This window comes from Pelophylax lessonae, assembly GCF_965119305.1.
Source record: "Pelophylax lessonae genome assembly, chromosome: 3".
NCBI classification, from domain to species: Eukaryota; Metazoa; Chordata; class Amphibia; order Anura; family Ranidae; genus Pelophylax; species Pelophylax lessonae.
The window spans coordinates 407,281,612-407,300,723 of NC_138770.1; the positions used below are offsets into that span (position 1 = coordinate 407,281,612).

The 19,112-nt window shown below is 44.3% G+C and overlaps 1 protein-coding gene across 1 annotated transcript in view; it reads left to right on the forward strand.

Moving 5' to 3' along the window:
* LOC309550553 (uncharacterized protein) overlaps positions 1-19,112 on the forward strand; it is a 161,070-nt gene that overhangs the window by 50,576 nt on the left and 91,382 nt on the right. Inside the window, exons 4-6 of the mRNA XM_082250905.1 lie at positions 7,549-7,675; positions 9,724-9,818; positions 12,005-12,185. Coding sequence (XP_082107031.1) covers positions 7,549-7,675; positions 9,724-9,818; positions 12,005-12,185 — 403 coding nt within the window. The remainder of the gene's footprint in view (positions 1-7,548; positions 7,676-9,723; positions 9,819-12,004; positions 12,186-19,112) is intronic.

The window sequence follows — 19,112 nt, forward strand, 5'->3', positions numbered from 1 at the left end:
CCAGTTATAAAGCATGACTCACAAAGCCAGATATAATGGAGTACTCACAAAGCCAGTTATTAAGCAAAACTCCTTTATAACTGGCCTCTGTGAGTAATGCTTAGTAACTGGCTTTGTGAATACTGCTTAATAACTGGCTTTGCAACTACTGAAAAGCCAGTTCCATTATAAAGCATTACTCACAGAGCCAGTTACAGTATTGTACTAGTACTCTCAGAGCCAGCTATATATTATTACTCACAGACCAAGTTACAATATGTGTAATTACAGAGCTAATTACAGTATAAATTATTACTCACAGAGCCAGTTGCAGTAAAAAGTATTACTCACAGAGCCAGGTACAGTAAAAATTGTTACTCACAGAGCCAGTTGCAGTATAAATTATTACTCACAGAGCCAGGTACAGTAAAAATGGTTAAAAACATAAAAGAAAGGAGGCGTAAGCACCTTGTGCATTACCCTCAGACCCCTTCAAATGGTTTATTGAATGCCAAAAAACATACAAACATGAAGGTTAAAATCGCATAAAACAAATCTACCTAATGTGGAAAGGGCATATCCCTGTGCTTAGGACTGCTGACGCGTTTCGGGAGGCATGCTCCCTTCCTCAGAGCTGGTCCATCATCCTCAAGGCTCAGATTTATACTAAAAATGCAAGTGTGAGTCCCTCCCCCTCAAACCACATGCACTGGGCGGGGCCACAGGGCAACTATAGAGACCAACAATTTGGCCAAGGGGACAGTGAAAAAAAGCGCCAGCCATCCATAAATTGAATAAAAAAAGAAAAGAAAACCATGACATAGATAGGTGCTGGCTGTAGCCTCACATCCCCTATTAGGTCCGCATCCCTCAGTCCCTCTTACTGTGTCAAACATGCTAGCCCCTAACCATCTCCTTACATGTCCCTCTGGGTGCCTACCTGTTGGCTCGCTTGGGGCAGAGCTGGATTAATCGTAACCAGTGGTGGTGCTCAAGTGGCTCCGTCCCCGGAGATGACGAACTGCAGGACTGGAGCGCAGAGATGGTGTATGCATTCCAGGTCCCAGAAGTTGACGTCTCCGGCAGCTACCGGAGAGGAGAGGGGGGCTCCTCAGAGCAGCAAAACAAGAGAAGGGGAAGAGATTGTGCACATAGAAACTAATGGGGGTGAAGGTAGGCACCCAGAGGGATATCTAAGGAGACAGTTATTTTTCCCCAATATCGGTGCCAATACTAAGCATTTGTACGAGTACTTGTGCAAATGCTCCAAAACCTAAAATCGATACCTTTGTGGTGTAATTTGAGCCCATACAAAATTATAGGGTCAAATCGCAGTGCAAAGAATCACATGTGATTTGGACAGGAATTGCACCGCATTCTTGTTCAAATCACATGTGATTCTTTGCAGTGCGATGTGAGCCCATTTATTTTGTATGGGCTCAAATCGCTTCACAAAGGTAACAGTAATCGGTATCAGTAAATACTTGAGCACAAGTATCGGCGCTTGTACTCACCAGTACAAAACAGGTATTGGTGCAACCCTAGTGTGTACCCAGCAAAGACAAAGCTCCTGGGCAAATAAATCTGCATAGATGAGAATAAAGATAACAGGGAAAACATTTGTCATTGTTAGTACTCATGCACAAGAACACTAAAGGTGAGCATACACTATACAATCTGATTGTACAATCTCTTTTAGATTTACCAAAAGTTTGTAATATATGGACAAACCAAAACAATTAATTTAAGTAGTATCCAATCAGGCATGGCTTTGTACTACATACAGAAAATAAACAGGCACCTCTGAGTGCAAACTGCTAGTTGCTTTAATAATAAAACAGAAGAATAAAACTCACATAGAGGACAAGGTTAGTAGGCACATAGGGTAAACCAGTGACTGCAGAATGTGCTTGTCCATCCTGGAGCCGTCCTGGGAACAGATCTGCCATTCGTAGGGCCGTCCAGGCCAGCAGGAATTGGCTGTGTGATGGTATGTGGGAACGAGGGCTGGGACACAGGTTGAACCGCAGCGTCGTCCGTGATGACGTCACCGGCATTCTTGGGATGTGTTTCGGAGCATGTGCATTAGAGGGATACTGCTAGAGTGCGCTACTTCAAGCTATTGTGATGAAGCTGAAGAGTGCCTTATATATGCGAAGGTGCACTGCCATCTCAGCTTCTGCTTACTTCTATAGAAAATTCCTCCATGACTTCCGGGTATACATCTTATATGGCTTGAAAACTGCTAGTAGCCCTTAATATTTTGACTGTGCACATCCCAACTTCTGAATAGAGCCTGTTGCTTTAAGGACTGTAAAATGGACCTTGCACTTATCCAAACGCACTCCTGCTTGCACCACTGTTTACATGTTTGTCTTTGTACTACATAGTTGGTGGTAGATCCAAAAGATATTGTACAATCATTTTTTTTTCGATCAGTCAGTGTCTGATCAAAAAAAAAAAAACTGAGCAGATCCCCCCCATCCACACAACTAAGGTGAATGAGGGAATCATTTCTGCTGAGACATCTACAGTATGTCAGCACTACAGACTGAAGGAAAAATTTCTGCTGGTTTGAGAGAAGTTGATCATTAAATTTACTTCTCTTTAGCAGGAATGGCCATAGATGTAATAAAACTCATCCGGTCCTTGCAGGATCAGTTGATTTCCGTCCATCTATGGCCAGCTTTATTAGCTCCTGCGTAAAATCCCTGTGGTTTTCCTATACTTGGGGAGCTCACTAAGCCTCCATATACGTGGGTTCTTTAGGGCCCATTCGCATGTGGCGCAGACATGTGTGTCCAGTGCAGGGCTCTCTTTTATCAGAATGGGGATGTACAGGCATTGTGTGCATCCCTGTGCCAGCATCCCATTCATTTCTTTCGGGACCCACACCTGCGTGCCATATTAGTGTAGCACCCTCCTAGGTAGGTGCTATGATAAAGCATATAGGTGGCCCTGTCTGCATATCAGGGGGGCCTGATCATTTAGTTAGGCTGTCACATGTTTCCAGGTGTGACCTGTTGGGCATGGGAAGTCACCTCACTGTTTCCAATGAGGGCTCTTATTGGACAGTGGAGGAAACCTAGCCAATAGCACACCAGGGCTTATGGCTATCTTAGTGGGCGGAGTTTTCCGCAATGCACCCTGGGATGAGTTATTAGTCTGAGGGGAGCATGTGACAGGGTGTCTTTGGCAGGAAGCAGAGTCCCAGGAGGAGGGTGACGGCTGTCTCTCCTCCTGTCAGAGCTAGAGAAGATGTCCTGGGCAGTCGGCCAAGAGGATGAAGGTTGAGCTGGGCTGCAGAGAGGGATCCAGAATGCTGTGGACCGAGTGGAGTTAGTGGGCAAAAGTTTCAGGGAAAAACAGTATCGTGAGTACTTGACACCACCCATGGGGTCTGCCTAGGAGAGGGGACCACTCCAGAAGGTCAAAGGGATCCGGGAGCCAGCTAATCAGTAGAGGAAGGCTTAGGAAAGGGGGTGCCAGAGTCTAAGCCCTGAAGATGAAGTGTTCAGCAGCGCAGCAGTAGTACAAGTAGCTACCTCAGCAGGAGTGCCTAATGGAGCTCAAAGAGGACTTCTTTATGCAAGAAAGCAGTCCAAAGTCAGTTTGGAGTTAACAGGCAGCAAGTCAGCGTTAACCAGCATCAACTGGCATTGACCAGCATCTAGCCAGCGTCAAGGCAGCGCCACTCAGCATTTTTTCAGTTGTCCCTAGCAGTTTGTGCATAGTTGAGCCAAAGGAGTATCCCACTCATCCCTTCTCCCATCCAAGTTCTCAATAAATACAAAAACCCAAAGATACTGGACTGGTCATTGTCTCAGTGCTCACACTTGGAGAACACACTTAAATGTGCTGTTGTTGCTAACGATAACCCAGGCGGACCCATATCCAGCAAAACGGCTGGGAATCCTGCTACATTAGAATACAGAGGCTGTGTCCATGCAGCCTCATGTCCCGGTATAAATTAATGGGGTGCTGGCACGGTGATGTGCACAACACCGATGTACCCCCGTGCTAATAAAAGACAACCCTGAATGGGAGACACATTGTTTGCCCCTCTTGTGACTGCACACATGCTAAAAATAGAATCTGAAACAACAGTTGTTCCCACAGTTATATAAGTTATATAGAGTCTGAAAGTGTGCTACCTGTTAGCTGAGTTAGTTAGTGGCAGCCTCAGCAGCACAGAGACAGAAGGGAGGGAGCACTACTCAGCTTGGCAGTAGGGCTGGAGAGGAGGGGGTCAAAGGACAAGGGCACAAGAGAAGAGAAATACAAAAAAACTATCAGCGCAAACCCAATATATGTGATAAAATAACTCAACCTCAATTCACTGTGCATAAATCAGGTGTGTGAAAGTATATAAGTGGTATCCGGCAGCATACACCAATCGTGTTTCACAAATCACAATAAACTATAAATCCTACCAAAATGTGATGCGCCAGAAATATAATAAAAAAGTGATGACTTTAAATACAATAAATCATATCCAGTTCATAAGGCACATAGCAATGTGTGTGCTTCCAATAAAGTGATATGAAGAGTGTCCCCGTATCCAATTGAAGAAAATCCAGTGATGAAAACAAGTTGTAAACACCAATTAGTGAATCCCTCCACCAGGTGAATTAGCCTCTCACCTTCCTAAAGGACCCAAACGGGCCAGCAATCACATGTATCATGGATCAGACTTCCAGTAAAGAGCCACACTGTATTGCACCTCGAGGGATCCCGGGACATATAAAAAACAGATGAAGAAATCTAGTGCTCTCTGCTTACTAATAAGGGTGTGCTTTATTAGAGAAAGGCAGATCAACTCACATTTGTTGGGCACTCAGCCGTGCCTGCTGTATAAGCGATGTCAGCGATCTGTTACCAGAGAGAGACTCTGCGTCGGCCACGCACGCTCCGTCCCCCTATACGCGTTACGTCGAGCGTAATGCTCCTTTGACTTCCTCGGTAGAAGTCGAAGGAAGTCAAAGGAGCATTACCATAACAAGCCAAATGTAGGCTTGTTAGTATGATGCTTCCGACAGCCGACAGCGCACTTTCGGCCGAACAGAATCTGTCGTGCAAGCATTAAAATGTTTGTATGCCGACACCAGAACGGCCGATTGTTCGCCAGTCAGTACAGAATTCGGCCGACAGACAGCAGATTTGCAAGACTGGGCATGCTCATAAAAGAAAAAACACAGGGAAAGTTAACCATCACATGACATCACTTCTGCAGTCGGCGGACAAAATTCGTGTGCAGTCTTTTGCACTTTTCAGCGGACATGACAGCCCGGGGACAAAAGACAGCCGATCGTTCGGCCGACGATCGGTACGTGGTACGGGGCTTAAGTAATTAGATTGGTTGCAATACTTTCACAGCCTGCACTGCCTTCGGTCACCACTAGAGGGAGACTCCAGTCCAATCCAGCTGGCTGACCACACACAGGCAGATACAAATCTTACATACAATCTGATGCACTCTAAGGGTTGGGGAGCAGTCTAGCAATTACCACACACTACTAGGATTCCTCCAGCTATCCTACAAGCCAGAACCCCTGTGTTGATCACTCTTCCCACTGTCCCCACACCCACACACCAAAAACGATAGCCTGTGGTCTGGTGTACAATCTGCATGCAATCTGCCAACATACAGTGCAATTGCATACAGATTGGCATGTATGTATGTATGTACTGTATGTATGTGTGTATATATATATATATATATATATATATATATATATATGTGTGTGTGTGTGTGTGTGTGTGTGTGTGTGTGTGTGTATGTGTATATATATATATTTATATACTGTATGTATATATACCGTGCATGTGTGTGTGTGTGTGTGTGTGTGTATATATATGTTTTCATGTGTCAGAACATGTCATTACGAGTTCTTTTAAACTTTAGTTTCACTTTTTAAACTTAGCAGTGCCTGTAATCTCACAAAATCTCGTGAGATTACAGGCAGTCCACCCAGTTATACAGAGATCACGGCAGTTCTCAGAGAAAAAACTTCTCCTCTGATCACCCTGTGAGAAGTGAAGTTCTCCGCCTTCTAAACTGGGTGCCAGAGGAGATATTTTTTCTCTGAGAACTGCCGAGAATTGAACTGAGAGAAAACTTCTCAGTTTACTAAACGTACACCTAAAAGTGGACCTCTAACTCTCACCTGGATCAGATTTCAGTAGAGCATAGGGACACTTGCAGCAGTGACTCCAGTGGCCTCATACCCTTTCACTCTTCTGGCTTAGGCCCCTTTCAAACATAGGAGTCCGTCGGTGGACTCAGTTTTTCTCAGCGGGGGATCGATTCGCCGATCCCCCGCTGAGCAGGCAGATGGCAGCTGTGTTTCCGCGCTGTGGAGACACAGCTGTCAGGTCCCCGCTGTTCTCTATAGGCAAATCAGATGAGAACGGACTGTCTGTGTCCGTTCTCATCCGATCCCATCCGATCCGATCCACTGGACAGATGGAAAATAGGGTTTCCATCGGTCCAGATTTGACGGATCGGATGTCAGCGAACATGTCTCCGCTGACATCCGATGCACCATAGAGATGCATGGGGCATCCTTTCAGATCCGCCTGAAAAACGGACAGGCGGATCTGAACGGTCCGCCTGTGTGAAAGGGACCTAATGCCCCGTACACACGTACCGATTGTGGGCCGTAAATATTCGGCCGACGACCGATCGGCCGATTGTAGGCTTGTTAGTATGATGCTTCCGACAGCCGACAGCGCACTTTCTGCCGAACAGAATCGGGTGTGTAGGCATTAAAATTTTTGTTGGCCAACACCAGAACGGACGATTGTTCGCCAGTCAGTACAGAATTCGGCCGACAATCAGCAGATTTGCAAGACTGGGCATGCTCAGAAAAGAAAAAACATACAGAAAGTTAACCATCACATGACATCACTTCTGCAGTCGGCTGCTGTTGGCCGACAAAATTCGTGTGCAGTCTTTTGCAGTTTTCAACAGACACGACAGCCCTGGACAAAAGACGGCCGATCGTTCGGCCGACGATCGGTACGTGTGTACGGGGCTTTAGTGTTTATATCCCTGACACAGTGGGGTTGATTTAATAAAACTTCAGAGTGCAAAATCTGGTGCAGCTGTGCATGGTAGCCAATCTGATTCTAACTTTAGCTTGCTCAATTAAACTTTGACAAAAAAAAACTGGAACCTGATTGGTTTCTATGCAGAGCTGCACCTGATTTTCTTACTCTTCAGTTTTAGTAAATCAACCCCAGGGTTTCTATTCCCTCCAGCCTCAGTCAAGTCAGGCCATCAAATAAGAATTATTTATCCAGTATTGAATAAAAAATAAAAAAAAATACAGAAAATACCCAGAAACATTGTACAGTTGGTGCACAGTTTGTAGGCAACTTTAATGGGCTTTTTTGGCTAGACTCCAACAGTATAAAGAATATTTACTCAGGTCTCCTTATTAGAAATGACAACAACTTCACCAATTACAAAATTAAGAAATAGTATGCTGGCTGTTTTTTTTTTTTTTTATAGATATCCATTGGTCCATCTATATGCAATTAATGCAATTTTGTTTCTTATTTGAGGTTATCTACGTGATGAGGAATCCAAAGGATGTTATGAATTCATTTTATCATTTTCAAAAGATCGCTGTTTTATCAGACAAGTCACCAGATTTTCAGCACTTTTTTGAAAAATTCTTGGCTGGAGAAGGTAACTGTATTTCCTAGGTGTTCATGTTATTGCTGATTTAGTAAAATAGTTATTTTCACCAGATTTGCAGAATCCCTTGCTGCCAAGAAGCCTTTGGGCTCATGATAAATATTTTGTATTTCATATCACCTGATGGTGATTGAGTATTTGCAAGACAGAAAAAACTATAAAGCTGTTAAAAAAAGACATTGTTCTATTTTCCGTAGCACTGTTGTTTACAGACAGCTTACAAATGTTATCTTTTTTGAATCCTAGGTTGAGATGTTAGGTTCACCTTTTGTAGCATGTTACATACTACATCTGTATTTAGGGTGTAACATGTAACATGTTACTATGCAGCAGCTTACCTCTCCCCGATCCTCTCTCTGCACGCGCTGATAGTTCATTGATTCTTCCTGAACTTCAGTAACTTTCTGCCCATACTTCCTTACTGGCAGGCAGCTGTACTAAGTGTCTGCAGGAGCCTGACATTACACCTAGTGATCCACTGTTCCCTAAATGCAATGCTTTGTGGGCTGCAGTACCAAATGCACATTTTCTCACCTGCAGGATCATGTGCACCTATATATTTTTTTTAAAGCTGAGCCTTTTATCTGCATTTAGGTAAAATTAAATTCTAATAAAGAATTTCCCTAAGGTCATTGACTTTACGTAGGAATAAGGAATGGCTGAAATTACAGAAAACATCTTATTGCTGTGTCACAATTTGTCTATCCATACATACAAATATTATTTCCCTAAGATGAGCATATTTTTTACAACAACCACATAGTCATATATGCATTGTGAATGTATTAGCTGTAACCACTAGGTTTCTCAAGCATTTTTTTCAGACTTCTGAACTTGTAAAGCCCCGTACACACGTACCGATTGTCGGCCGAAAATGTTCGGCCGCCGAATGATCGGCCGATTTTCGTCTTGTTAGTATGATGCTTCCGACAGCCGACAGCGCACTTTCGGCCGAACAGAATCTGTCGTGCAAGCATTAAAGTTTTTGTTGGCCAACACCAGAACGGCCGATTGTTCGCCAGTCAGTACAGATTTCGGCCGACAGACAGCAGATTTGCAAGACTGGGCATGCTCAGAAAAGAAAAAAGACAAGGAAAGTTAACCATCACATGACATCACTTCTGCAGTCGGCTGTTGTTGGCCGACAAAATTTGTGTGCAGTCTTTTGCACTTTTCAACAGACAAGACAGCCCTCGGACAAAAGACGGCCGATTGTTCGGCCGACGATCGGTACGTTTGTACGGGGCTTTAGTATACATTTTTGGCTAGACTCCCACAGCATTAAAAGTGTAACTTAAGGCATTTTTTAAATTTCCTTTGCCCATTCCAAATTTTCCATGTCTTGAGGACCTTGCTTTGTGCACTGGTGCACAATCAAGTTGGAACAGGAAGGGCCAACCTCAAACTGTTCCCACAAAGTTGGGAGCATAAAATTTTCCAAAATGTTTTGGTATGCTGACTCCTTAAGAGTTCCTTTCACTAGAACTAAGGGGCCAAGCCGAAAACCCTGAATAACAACTCCAGACTATAATCCCCTTCCACCAAATTATTTGGACCAGTGCACAAAGCAAGGTCCATAAAGACATAGATGAGTGAGTTTGGGGTGAAGGAACTTGACTGGCCTGCACCTCAACCCGATAGAACACATTTGGGGTGAATTAGAGCGGAGACTGCGAGCCAGGCCTTCTCTCCAACAACAATGCCTGACCTGACATATTTGCTTCTGGAAGAATGGTCAAACGTTCCCAAAGATACACTCCTAAACCTTGTGGACACCCTTTCCAGAAGAGTTGCAGCTGTTATAGCTGCAAAGGGTGGGCCAACTCAATATTAAACCCTACGGACTAAGGCTGAGATGCCATTAAAGTTCATGTGCGTGTAAAGGCAGGTGTCTCAAAACTTTTGGTAATCTAGTTTATGTCAGATACAGTTTAGCCATGGAACTCATCATCATCTGGAATCATCTAAGAGGCATTAGAAATGTTTCTTTTTAATCTGTTGCTTGATATGTATTCTGATTTTTTTTGTTATGTCCGCAGTTTATGCAGGCAAATGGTTTGATCACATACAAGGATGGTACAGTCATAAGGATGCATACAATATCCTTTTCTTAAACTTTGAAGACATGCTAAAGGTAAAGGATCTGAGATGACGTTTAATGCTAAAATATGAAAGCAATAGTTTATATATGATTTTTATTATATTAATTTGACAGCCTAGGGTCAATATTCATAAATGAATGCATATGAAATGGAGATTTCTATTCAAGTAGTGAAATTCAGGGTGGATACTGCAACCTGCATGTAAACCATACGCAACGCAGCCAGAGGGGAATTTACTAAAACTGCAGCAGACGGAATCTAGAGCAGCTGTGCTTGGCAACCAATCTGCTTCTATCTTTTTTCAAAGCTTAAGGGTCCTTTAACACTGGCTTTTTGATTGATCCCTGCTGAGCAGGCAGATGACAGGCCCGTCTCCGCTCACTGTTTTGATATGGACCTGTCACAGCCCCGCTCTCCTCTATGGGAGATAGGCGGTCCATTTTTATCCGATCCCATCTGATCCTCCAGACGGATGGAAAATAGGGTTACCATCCGTCTGGATTTCACGGACCAGAAAGAATTGGATAGCAGCAGGTGTCAACAGACATGTCAACGCTGCTCCATAGAGGTGCATGGAGCATCCAATCAGGTCCACCTGAAAAAATGACAGGTAGACCTGATCGGAAAGCCCGTGTGAAAGGGGCCTTACTGAGCTGAAGATAGATGCTGATTGGTTGTCATGCACAGCTGCTCTAGAGTCTGTCTGTTCCAGGTTTGATTAAAGCCCCATACACACGTACCGAATGTCGGCCGAACGATCGGCCGTCTTTTGTCCGGTGCTGTCCTGTCGGTTGAAAAGTGCTAAAGACTGCACACGAATTTTGTCGGCCAACAACAGCCGACTGCAGAAGTGATATCATGTGATGGTTAACTTTCCGTGTGTTTTTTCTTCTCTGAGCATGCCCAGTCTTGCTCATCTGCTGTTTGTCGGCCGAATTCTGTACTGACTGAGGAACAATCGGCCGTTCTGGTGTTGGCCAACAAAAATTTTAAAGCCTGCACACCAGATTTTGTTTGGCCGAAAAGTTGCAGTCGGTTGTCGGAAGCATCATACTAACAAGCCGACAATCGGCCGATCGGTCAGTGGCCGAATATTTACGGCCGACAATCGCTACGTGTGTACGGGCCTTAATTCCCCATATAGTGTCAGTATTTCAAAGCTGCTGTATGGAAATGATAGGAAGACCTCTCATACCACACAGGAACACAGGAAGGGATTAGAATCAGTTAGTAAGCTGTGCTTTTTCTGTGAATTTCAAAAGTGAAGTACATTGCCTAGTGTGCCTCACCATTGTTCACATTTTTTTAACCCAAAAGTGCTTATTAAAGGGTAACTTGACCTTTTGAGAAACGAATAAAAATAAATGCACATATATTTGCGGATTCCAAAACATATTATGGTATTCTTTTTCAAATTAGCGTGCAAAGCATTGCAACCACAATCCGCGAGTTGAGAATGCGATGCCAAGCTCTTGCAGGCTCCTTCTGCCATACTGTAGTATAGCCTTTCAATTAAAGAGCTGAAGGAAGTGTTAATGAACTACAAGTGTGAGTGTGCTGTGGTTGATGAGACTTGTAGTTCATCCTTTCACATATCTCTGAATAAATGATGCAGCTCTGGCAGAGCCCCACCACTTTCAAATCTGAAAGGGGAAATGAACCCCTGCATGCTGTCAGAGCAGGATCCATTTCGTAAGATGTAACATGGTCTTAAAGGTTGACATAGCCTTTAAAAGATAAGTTAACCTTTCATATCATGTTTCATGTTACACCCAAGTTCAGGGTGAAAAATGTCATGAACAGGCCGGCCCCCCGCACCTCCTGATCCTTTCTGTGACAGTTAATGTGGTTCTTCTTCTTCCCCGCTAGCTGTCACATTTTTAAAAAAATATGTCTGAGTGCGGCTCCGTCTGCCCGACCACGTTACTGATTAACCGGGCTCTGTGTATGGAAAACTACAAGGTCTGGCAGCCTTTGCAGCTGACAGCTTGTAGTTTTCAATGAAATAATTCATAAAAGAGTGTAGTGCTTAGAAACTTATATATGAGCAATTTGAATAAAAATTATTCTTATAAGAATTAAATGTTTTAAAGTGATTCCTCTTTTGAAGAGATAACGACTAGCTCTGCAAATCATTTATGAAAGCTACCAACTTTTAAAAACTTGATTATTATTTAATTTATTTTTTTTGCTTAAATTTGTTTTCTCATGTTTGTAGGACCTGCGGTCTGTTGCCAAGAAAATCTCCACATTTTTAGGAATAAAATTAGATGAAAAGGAGATGGATATTGTGATAAAAAAAGCATCTTTCAAAGAGATGAAAAGAGATCCTCTTGCAAATAAAGAAAATATGCCTGAGAACATCATAGATAAAAAATTTGGGTCATTTATGCGTAAAGGTAAAATATTTTAGGTATACTGTAAACTAATTTAGTACCTACATGTAGGGTTTTATATTTACTGTGAATGCTTCAATGTTTACACACACACACACTATATATATATATATATATATATATATATATATATATATAATATATTTGATTTTTATAGATAAATCATGAAATGCAGTATGGCCCTTCAAGTCACCTGCAGGTGCAGCCAGTTGGACATGAAACCACTGCTGCTGGAAAAGTAGGCCGTAGTCTAGCAAAGGTAGAAACATTGGAGGAGTTTGTGGGTAGGTGATGGTTAGAGGCTGCAGGTGACAGCTGTTCCAGCCTCAGGAAGCATGCACAAAATGTGTGCAGCATTTGTGAATGAGAATGAGATAATATGCAAAGCAGCAGCAGTAAAATTAGTAGCTGCTCGGAACAATGTAGAACAGAACAATAGAAAAATTCACCAGCATACTCTCTAACTAGTCAGCAAAAAACAAATTCAACTGTTTTAGGATTTTTTACTGTATCACAATTTTGTTTACTTCCACTTCTAAGATATATTTATTTGGTGAGTTAGACTGGGTTTATGTATGTTTATGACTTGTCTTTTTGATCGGCATCTCTGCAAGCTACTCTGCAGAGCCTCTCTTACACGTTCTCCTATACGTTCAACTGTCCACCATTTGTCAGCTCAGATGACCATGTTGCCTAGGTTACATGATACTCTGTCATGCCTTTTTGTTGTCTTCATCCTTAAAGCGGAGTTCCACCCTGAAAAAAAATTTTTCACCGTCCGCTTGCTTTAATTGAAAATTAAATAATAATTTTATAATTTGAAAGAATTGGATAATTTAATTTTTTTTTAGTTTCACTTACCTTCTTTTTAATGAAAATATACTTACCTTCCTTCCTCTTCCTCCCTCTGCGGCCGCGGGCCGCGCCATCACTTCCTCCTTGCATTGACTCCTGGGAGATGAGCGTCATCGATTCCAGGAGTCAATGCGCCTGCACCGGCCCTGCTCGTCACTTCCGGTGCAGGCACATCATTCCCTGCTGAACGGCTTCTGGGCATGCCCAGAAGCGGTGCAGGGATGACGCGCCTTCACCGGAAGTGATGAGCAGGGCATTCTGGGACTCCGACGTCACCGAAGAGGACGCTCCAGCTTCAGCTGCCCACACATGAGATGGCAGTGCTGGACAAGACATTTTCAAGGTAAGTATTTCTTCTAAAAGGTAAGTGAAACAGGGGACAGTTCAGAGGCTATTGTTGCTTAAATGCTCTAGTCCTGACTGTCCTGGGAGTACTTTTATCTAAAAACAATTTTCTAGGGTGGAACTCCGCTTTAAGTTATGCCCATTTTGTATGTACGATTTTGTTGCTGTTCTTTTGTGCTTCTCATTTGGACATTTGCCCACCATTCTTTTAAATGGAAACTTTGACCTTTGCACTTGATAATGCCATCATGTGTACATGGTAATGATGGGGGAGGGTTTAGGGCATATACAGTATGTTGTCCTGTTTCACTTCACTGTTGTTGTGGGAAAGCTGGGCTTGTGCCTCATGGAAACATTGACATAAACCTTATTACTGAGTATTCAACTTTCAAGCCCCATACGTGCCACTTTATTGTCTGGGTTCTCTCTCTCTCTCTCTGTTTATACTGTAAACCCCGCAGGGGCTGCTAAAGTAAAAAGGGTTCCGCACTCTGCCTCTCGACCCCAAGAACAATCTCTGCCCCTCTGGCACCCCTGGCAGTAGTGTAAGTGCAAAGACTAATGAAAAAACACACGTTATGGTAAAACACAGAAATGTCTTTACGATAAGGTTTCGGTGTAAAAGTAACAGAAAGTAATAGTGTATTTTTTAACGAATTAGCTGAAGAACAATAACTTAGATTAAGAGCAATATAACTTGATATATTATATCAGGCTGCTTCTAGGGGATTCCACAACCGTACATTACCCCAGAAGCAGAGGCAAGCACTTGAACAACAATGAATCACAATATAACAACTTTACACAAGCTTGGTGACCTCTACTTACATTAGTGCTCTGAGTTCAAATAGGAGGAGAGCAGAAGAATGACTCTCTTATGTCAGACCTCTCTCTTCTATCCCCTGACACCACAGGCCCAACTACAAACACTGTACCTAATTCAGTGCTTAGTGGCTTAACTCCCAAGTTGAACTACACTGCACATACACTACATACACAGAGCTCTAAGTATGTGTGTGGATGCCCATATGGCACCAGTAACTTCAGTCCCTTGGAAGAATGATGAGGCCTTGTATCTTCGGCTAGCCACTTTAGTTGTTGCACTTAGAACTCCTGCTTGGCAAAGTGTAACTGTGGTATGCTGACAATATCCGGATAGCAAGGCAGACACTGTGACTGCTTAATAGGGATTTAATAAGACCCAGATTATGGCAAGTGTGGGCAAAGTGAAGTAACTCTGTCTGTGTTCAGTGTCCTTGTTTTCTGCAGATGGGCAAGTGCCCTCTCACTAATCCTGCAGTCAAGGCCCAAACTAATGTCCTGGAACAGGCAGGCTCTTCTGGTAAACCAACTGGTCACATCCCCGCAGGGGCTGACAGGCATTCTCTCCTTTCAGTGAGAGCCTTGGTCAGCTTGGCATGATGGCGGGAGATGTGAGGCACCCACCTCTTACATGCTTTTGTCATACATGAGGAGAAAAATGGGTTAACATGGAACAGGCAGGCTCTTCTGGTAACCCAACTGGTCACCTCCCCGCAGAGGCTGACAGGAACATGGAACAGCCAGGCTCTTCTGGTAAACCAACTGGTCACATCCCCACAGGGGCTTTCAGGCATTCTCTCCTTTCAGTGAGAGCCTTGGTCAGCTTAGCAGGAAAGGCAGGAAAGTCTTGAACCTCTTACATGCTTTTGTCATACATGAGGAGAAAAATGGCTTAACATGGAACAGGCAGGCTCTTCTGGCAGCCCAACTGGTCACCTCACACTGAAACACTTCCCAGCCATCGGTGCAGGTGTGCCTGGATATGCACCTGGGATCCCCTCTCTCAGCCTTGATGTCCCTAACTTGCCGTGGATGCCTGAAAAAACGCAATGGACTGACCTGGGAGGCAACACCTCTCCCCTGAGTCCAGTCTCTTCTCCTGCCTCATGGTGACTGAATTCTCCTCAGCAGGCAAGATGGATGCCTCTTCTCCTCCTCTTGCCAGAGAATCCTAGGGTGTGTAGTTCTGTTCTCATATAAGGATATATATATATATATATATATATATATATATATATATATATATATATATATATATATATATATCTATATATATATCCCCAACTTGCCGTGGATGCCTGAAAAAACGCAGTGGACTGACCCGGGAGGCAACACCTCTCCCCTTGGTCCAGTCTTTTCTCCTGCCTCGTAGTTACTGAATTCTCCTCAGCAGGCAAGATGGATGCCTCTTCTCCTCCTCTTGCCAGAGAATCCTAGGGCGTGTAGTTCTGTTATCATATAAGGCTATGGAGCCATTTTTGGTGGAGACTACATGCCCCAGAATGCTTTCCTGATTGCTGCTGATTTGCTCTCTTCTCCCTGCCAATGAGGATGCAGGGGAGGGAGCAGAAAAAACTGAGTCAGTGTCAGTGAGGAGAAGGAGGGGGGAGAAATCCCCGCAGGGGCTGACAGGCATTCTCTCCTTTCAGTGAGAGCCTTGGTCAGCTTGGCTTGATGGCGGGAGATGCAAGGCACCCACTACACACTCCCCCCACCAAAAAGTCTTTGGTCCTCCAAAGGCAGGAAAGTCTTGAACCTCTTACATGCTTTTGTCATACATGAGGAGAAACATGGGTTGACATGGAGCAGGCAGGCTCTTCTGGTAACCCAACTGGTCAGTTCCCCACAGTGGTTGACAGGCATTCTCTACTTTCAGTGAGAGCCTTGGTCAGCTTGGCAGGAAAGGCAGGAAAGTCTTGAACCTCTTACATGCTTTTGTCATACATGAGGAGAAAAATGGGTTAACATGAAACCCATGAGGAGAAAATGGGTTAACATGAAACAGGCAGGCTCTTCTGGTAACCCAACTGGTCACCTCCCCGCAGGGGCTGACAGGCATTCTCTCCTTTCAGTGAGAGCCTTGGTCAGCTTGGCAGGAAAGGCAGGAAAGTCTTGAACCTCTTACATGCTTTTGTCATACATGAGGAGAAAAATGGCTTAACATGGAACAGGCAGGCTCTTCTGGTAACCCAACTGGTCACCTCACACTGGAACACTTCCAAGCCGTCGGTGCATGTGTGCCTGGATATGCACCTGGGATCCCCTCTCTCAGGCTGGATGTTCCCAACTTGCCGTGACTGCCTGAAAAAATGTAGTGGACTGACCCGGGAGGCAACACCTCTCTCCTGGGTCCAGTCTCTTCTCCTGCCTTGTGTTGACTGAAATCTCCTCAGCAGGCAAGATGGATGCCTCTTCTCCTCCTCTTGCCAGAGAATCCTAGGGTGTGTAGTTCTGTACTCATATAAGGCTATGGAGCCATTTTTGGTGGAGACTACATGCTCCAGAATGCTTTGCTGATTGCTGCTGATTTGTTTTCTTCTCCCTGCCAATGAGGATGCAGGGGAGGGAGCAGAACAAACTGAGTCAGTGTCAGTGAGGAGAAGGAGGGGGAGAAATCCCCGCAGGGGCTGACAGGCATTCTCTCCTTTCAGTGAGAGCCTTGGTCAGCTTGGCATGATGGTGGGAGATGCGAGGCACCCACTACACACTTCCCCCACCAAAAAACCTTTGGTCCTCCAAAGGCAGAAAAGTCTTGATCCTCTTTCATGCTTTTGTCATACATGAGGAGAAAAATGGGTTAACATACATAAGAGTTAAGAGAGTTAGGGTCACTCTTCACTAAATCTGCAGTGAATGACTCAGGCATGTCAAGAGTCCCTTGAGAGGTGAAGATAACTTCTTCGGAGCTCTCACCCAACACATCACAGATCAGTCTCTTGAAATGGGGAAAAACTATTGGCTCTCTCCATGCTCTTGATCCAGATATGGTAGGCTCACTAACCCCATCTTCCCGCTTGACTGTTTCTGCCTCCTGCTGATCAGCTTCTCTCTTCACTACTACAGGTCCCTCTTCCTCCACTGTAGAAGAGGCATACATTTCTGGCCCTTCTGCTGGCAGGGAGGGTAAGGGATCACACCTGAGGACAACAGGGGCTAACAACTGCTTTACTATATCTGTGTTGGTCCCTACGATTAACAAACCTTCTGTGGACCCTGGCAACTGACACACAATGGCCAATGTGTCAAAGTTCTGAGGCTGACCAACCTTTAATGGATCATAAGATATCTTGCTCCGCAGGTAGCCATCACAAGGGTAATCTTCAGTTTGAATACCCTGGATCTTGCAATCTTCCAACTTCCTTAGGCGAATATACGACAAATACCTCTCGTAAAAGTCTGTAGTCCGCAATGTCACCTGAGCACCTGAATCGAGAAGGGCTCTTGTGTAAATTCCTTCCACCAAGAGAGGCACTACAGACAGAGGGCATATTGGCAGAAGGTTTAGTAGAAGCATTTGAAATGTCAGGCCTATCTGACTGGATTTGCATTTCTTTTTTCTTATGGTGTCGGAGACTCTGTTTCCGGGGACTTTTTGAAGGTCGGTAGTCATTCTTCACTGAGACAGCATAAGTGGATACAACTGTAGGTGGTCTCCATTGTTCCCTTGCAATTTCATTAAGGGTTCTTTTTGAAGGCCCAGGCCTTTTCTCCATCATTGGATCCCTTCTTTGTGGTCCACGCCAGCCTTCTATCCTTTTTAACGGACTTGGGCATACTCTCTGGCAATGACCCATACCTCCACAATTTAGGCAGACGTCGGAATTCGTTGGCCTCTTGCTAGGTGCAACAGGCGAGTCCAGGGGTACGAGAGCCTGCCATGGGAGATGCAAGGCACCCGCTACACAGATATACACATATATATTTTATATATATATATATACACACACACACACACACACACACACACACACACACACACACACACACACACACACAGTATCTCACAAAGTGGGTAGTACACCACTCACATTTTTGTGAATATTTTATTATACCTTTTCAGGTGACAACACTGAATAAATTACACTTTGCAACAATGTAAAGTAGTGAATGTACAGCTTGTATAATAGTGTAAATTTTCTGTCCCCTCAAAATCCCTCAACACACAGCCATTAATGTCTAAACCGCTGGCAACAAAAGTGAGTACACCCCTAAGTGAAAATGTCTAAATTGGGTCCAAAGTATCAATATTTTGTGTGGGCACCATTATTTCCCAGCACTGCCTTAACCCTTTTGGGCAAAGAGTTCACCAGAGCTTCACAGGTTGCCACTGGAGTCCTCTTACACTCCTCCATGATGACATCACAGAGCTGGTGGATGTTAGAGACCTGGCGCTCCTCCACCTTCTATTTTAGGATGCCCCAAGGATGCTCAATAGGGTTTAGGTCTGGAGACATGCTTGGCCAGTCTATCACCTTTACCCTCAGCTTCTTTAGCAAGACAGTGGTCTTCGTGGAGGTGTGTTTGGGGTCGTTATCATGTTGGAATACTGCCCTGTGGCTCAGTCTCTGAAGGGAGGGGATCATGCTCTGCTTCAGTATGTCACAGTACATGTTGGGATTTATGGTTCCCTCAATGAACTGTAGCTCCCCAGTGCCGGCAGCACTTATGCAGCCCCAGATCATGACACTCCCACCACCATGCTTGACTGTAGGCAAGACACATTTGTCTTTGTACTCCTCACCTGGGTGCCGCCACACACGCTTGACACCATCTGAACCAGATAAGTTTATCTTGGTCTTATCAGACCACAGGACATGGTTCCAGTAATCCATGTCCTTAGTCTGCTTGTCTTCAGCAAACTTTTTGTGGGCTTTCTTGTGCATCATCTTTAGAAGAGGCTTCCTTCTG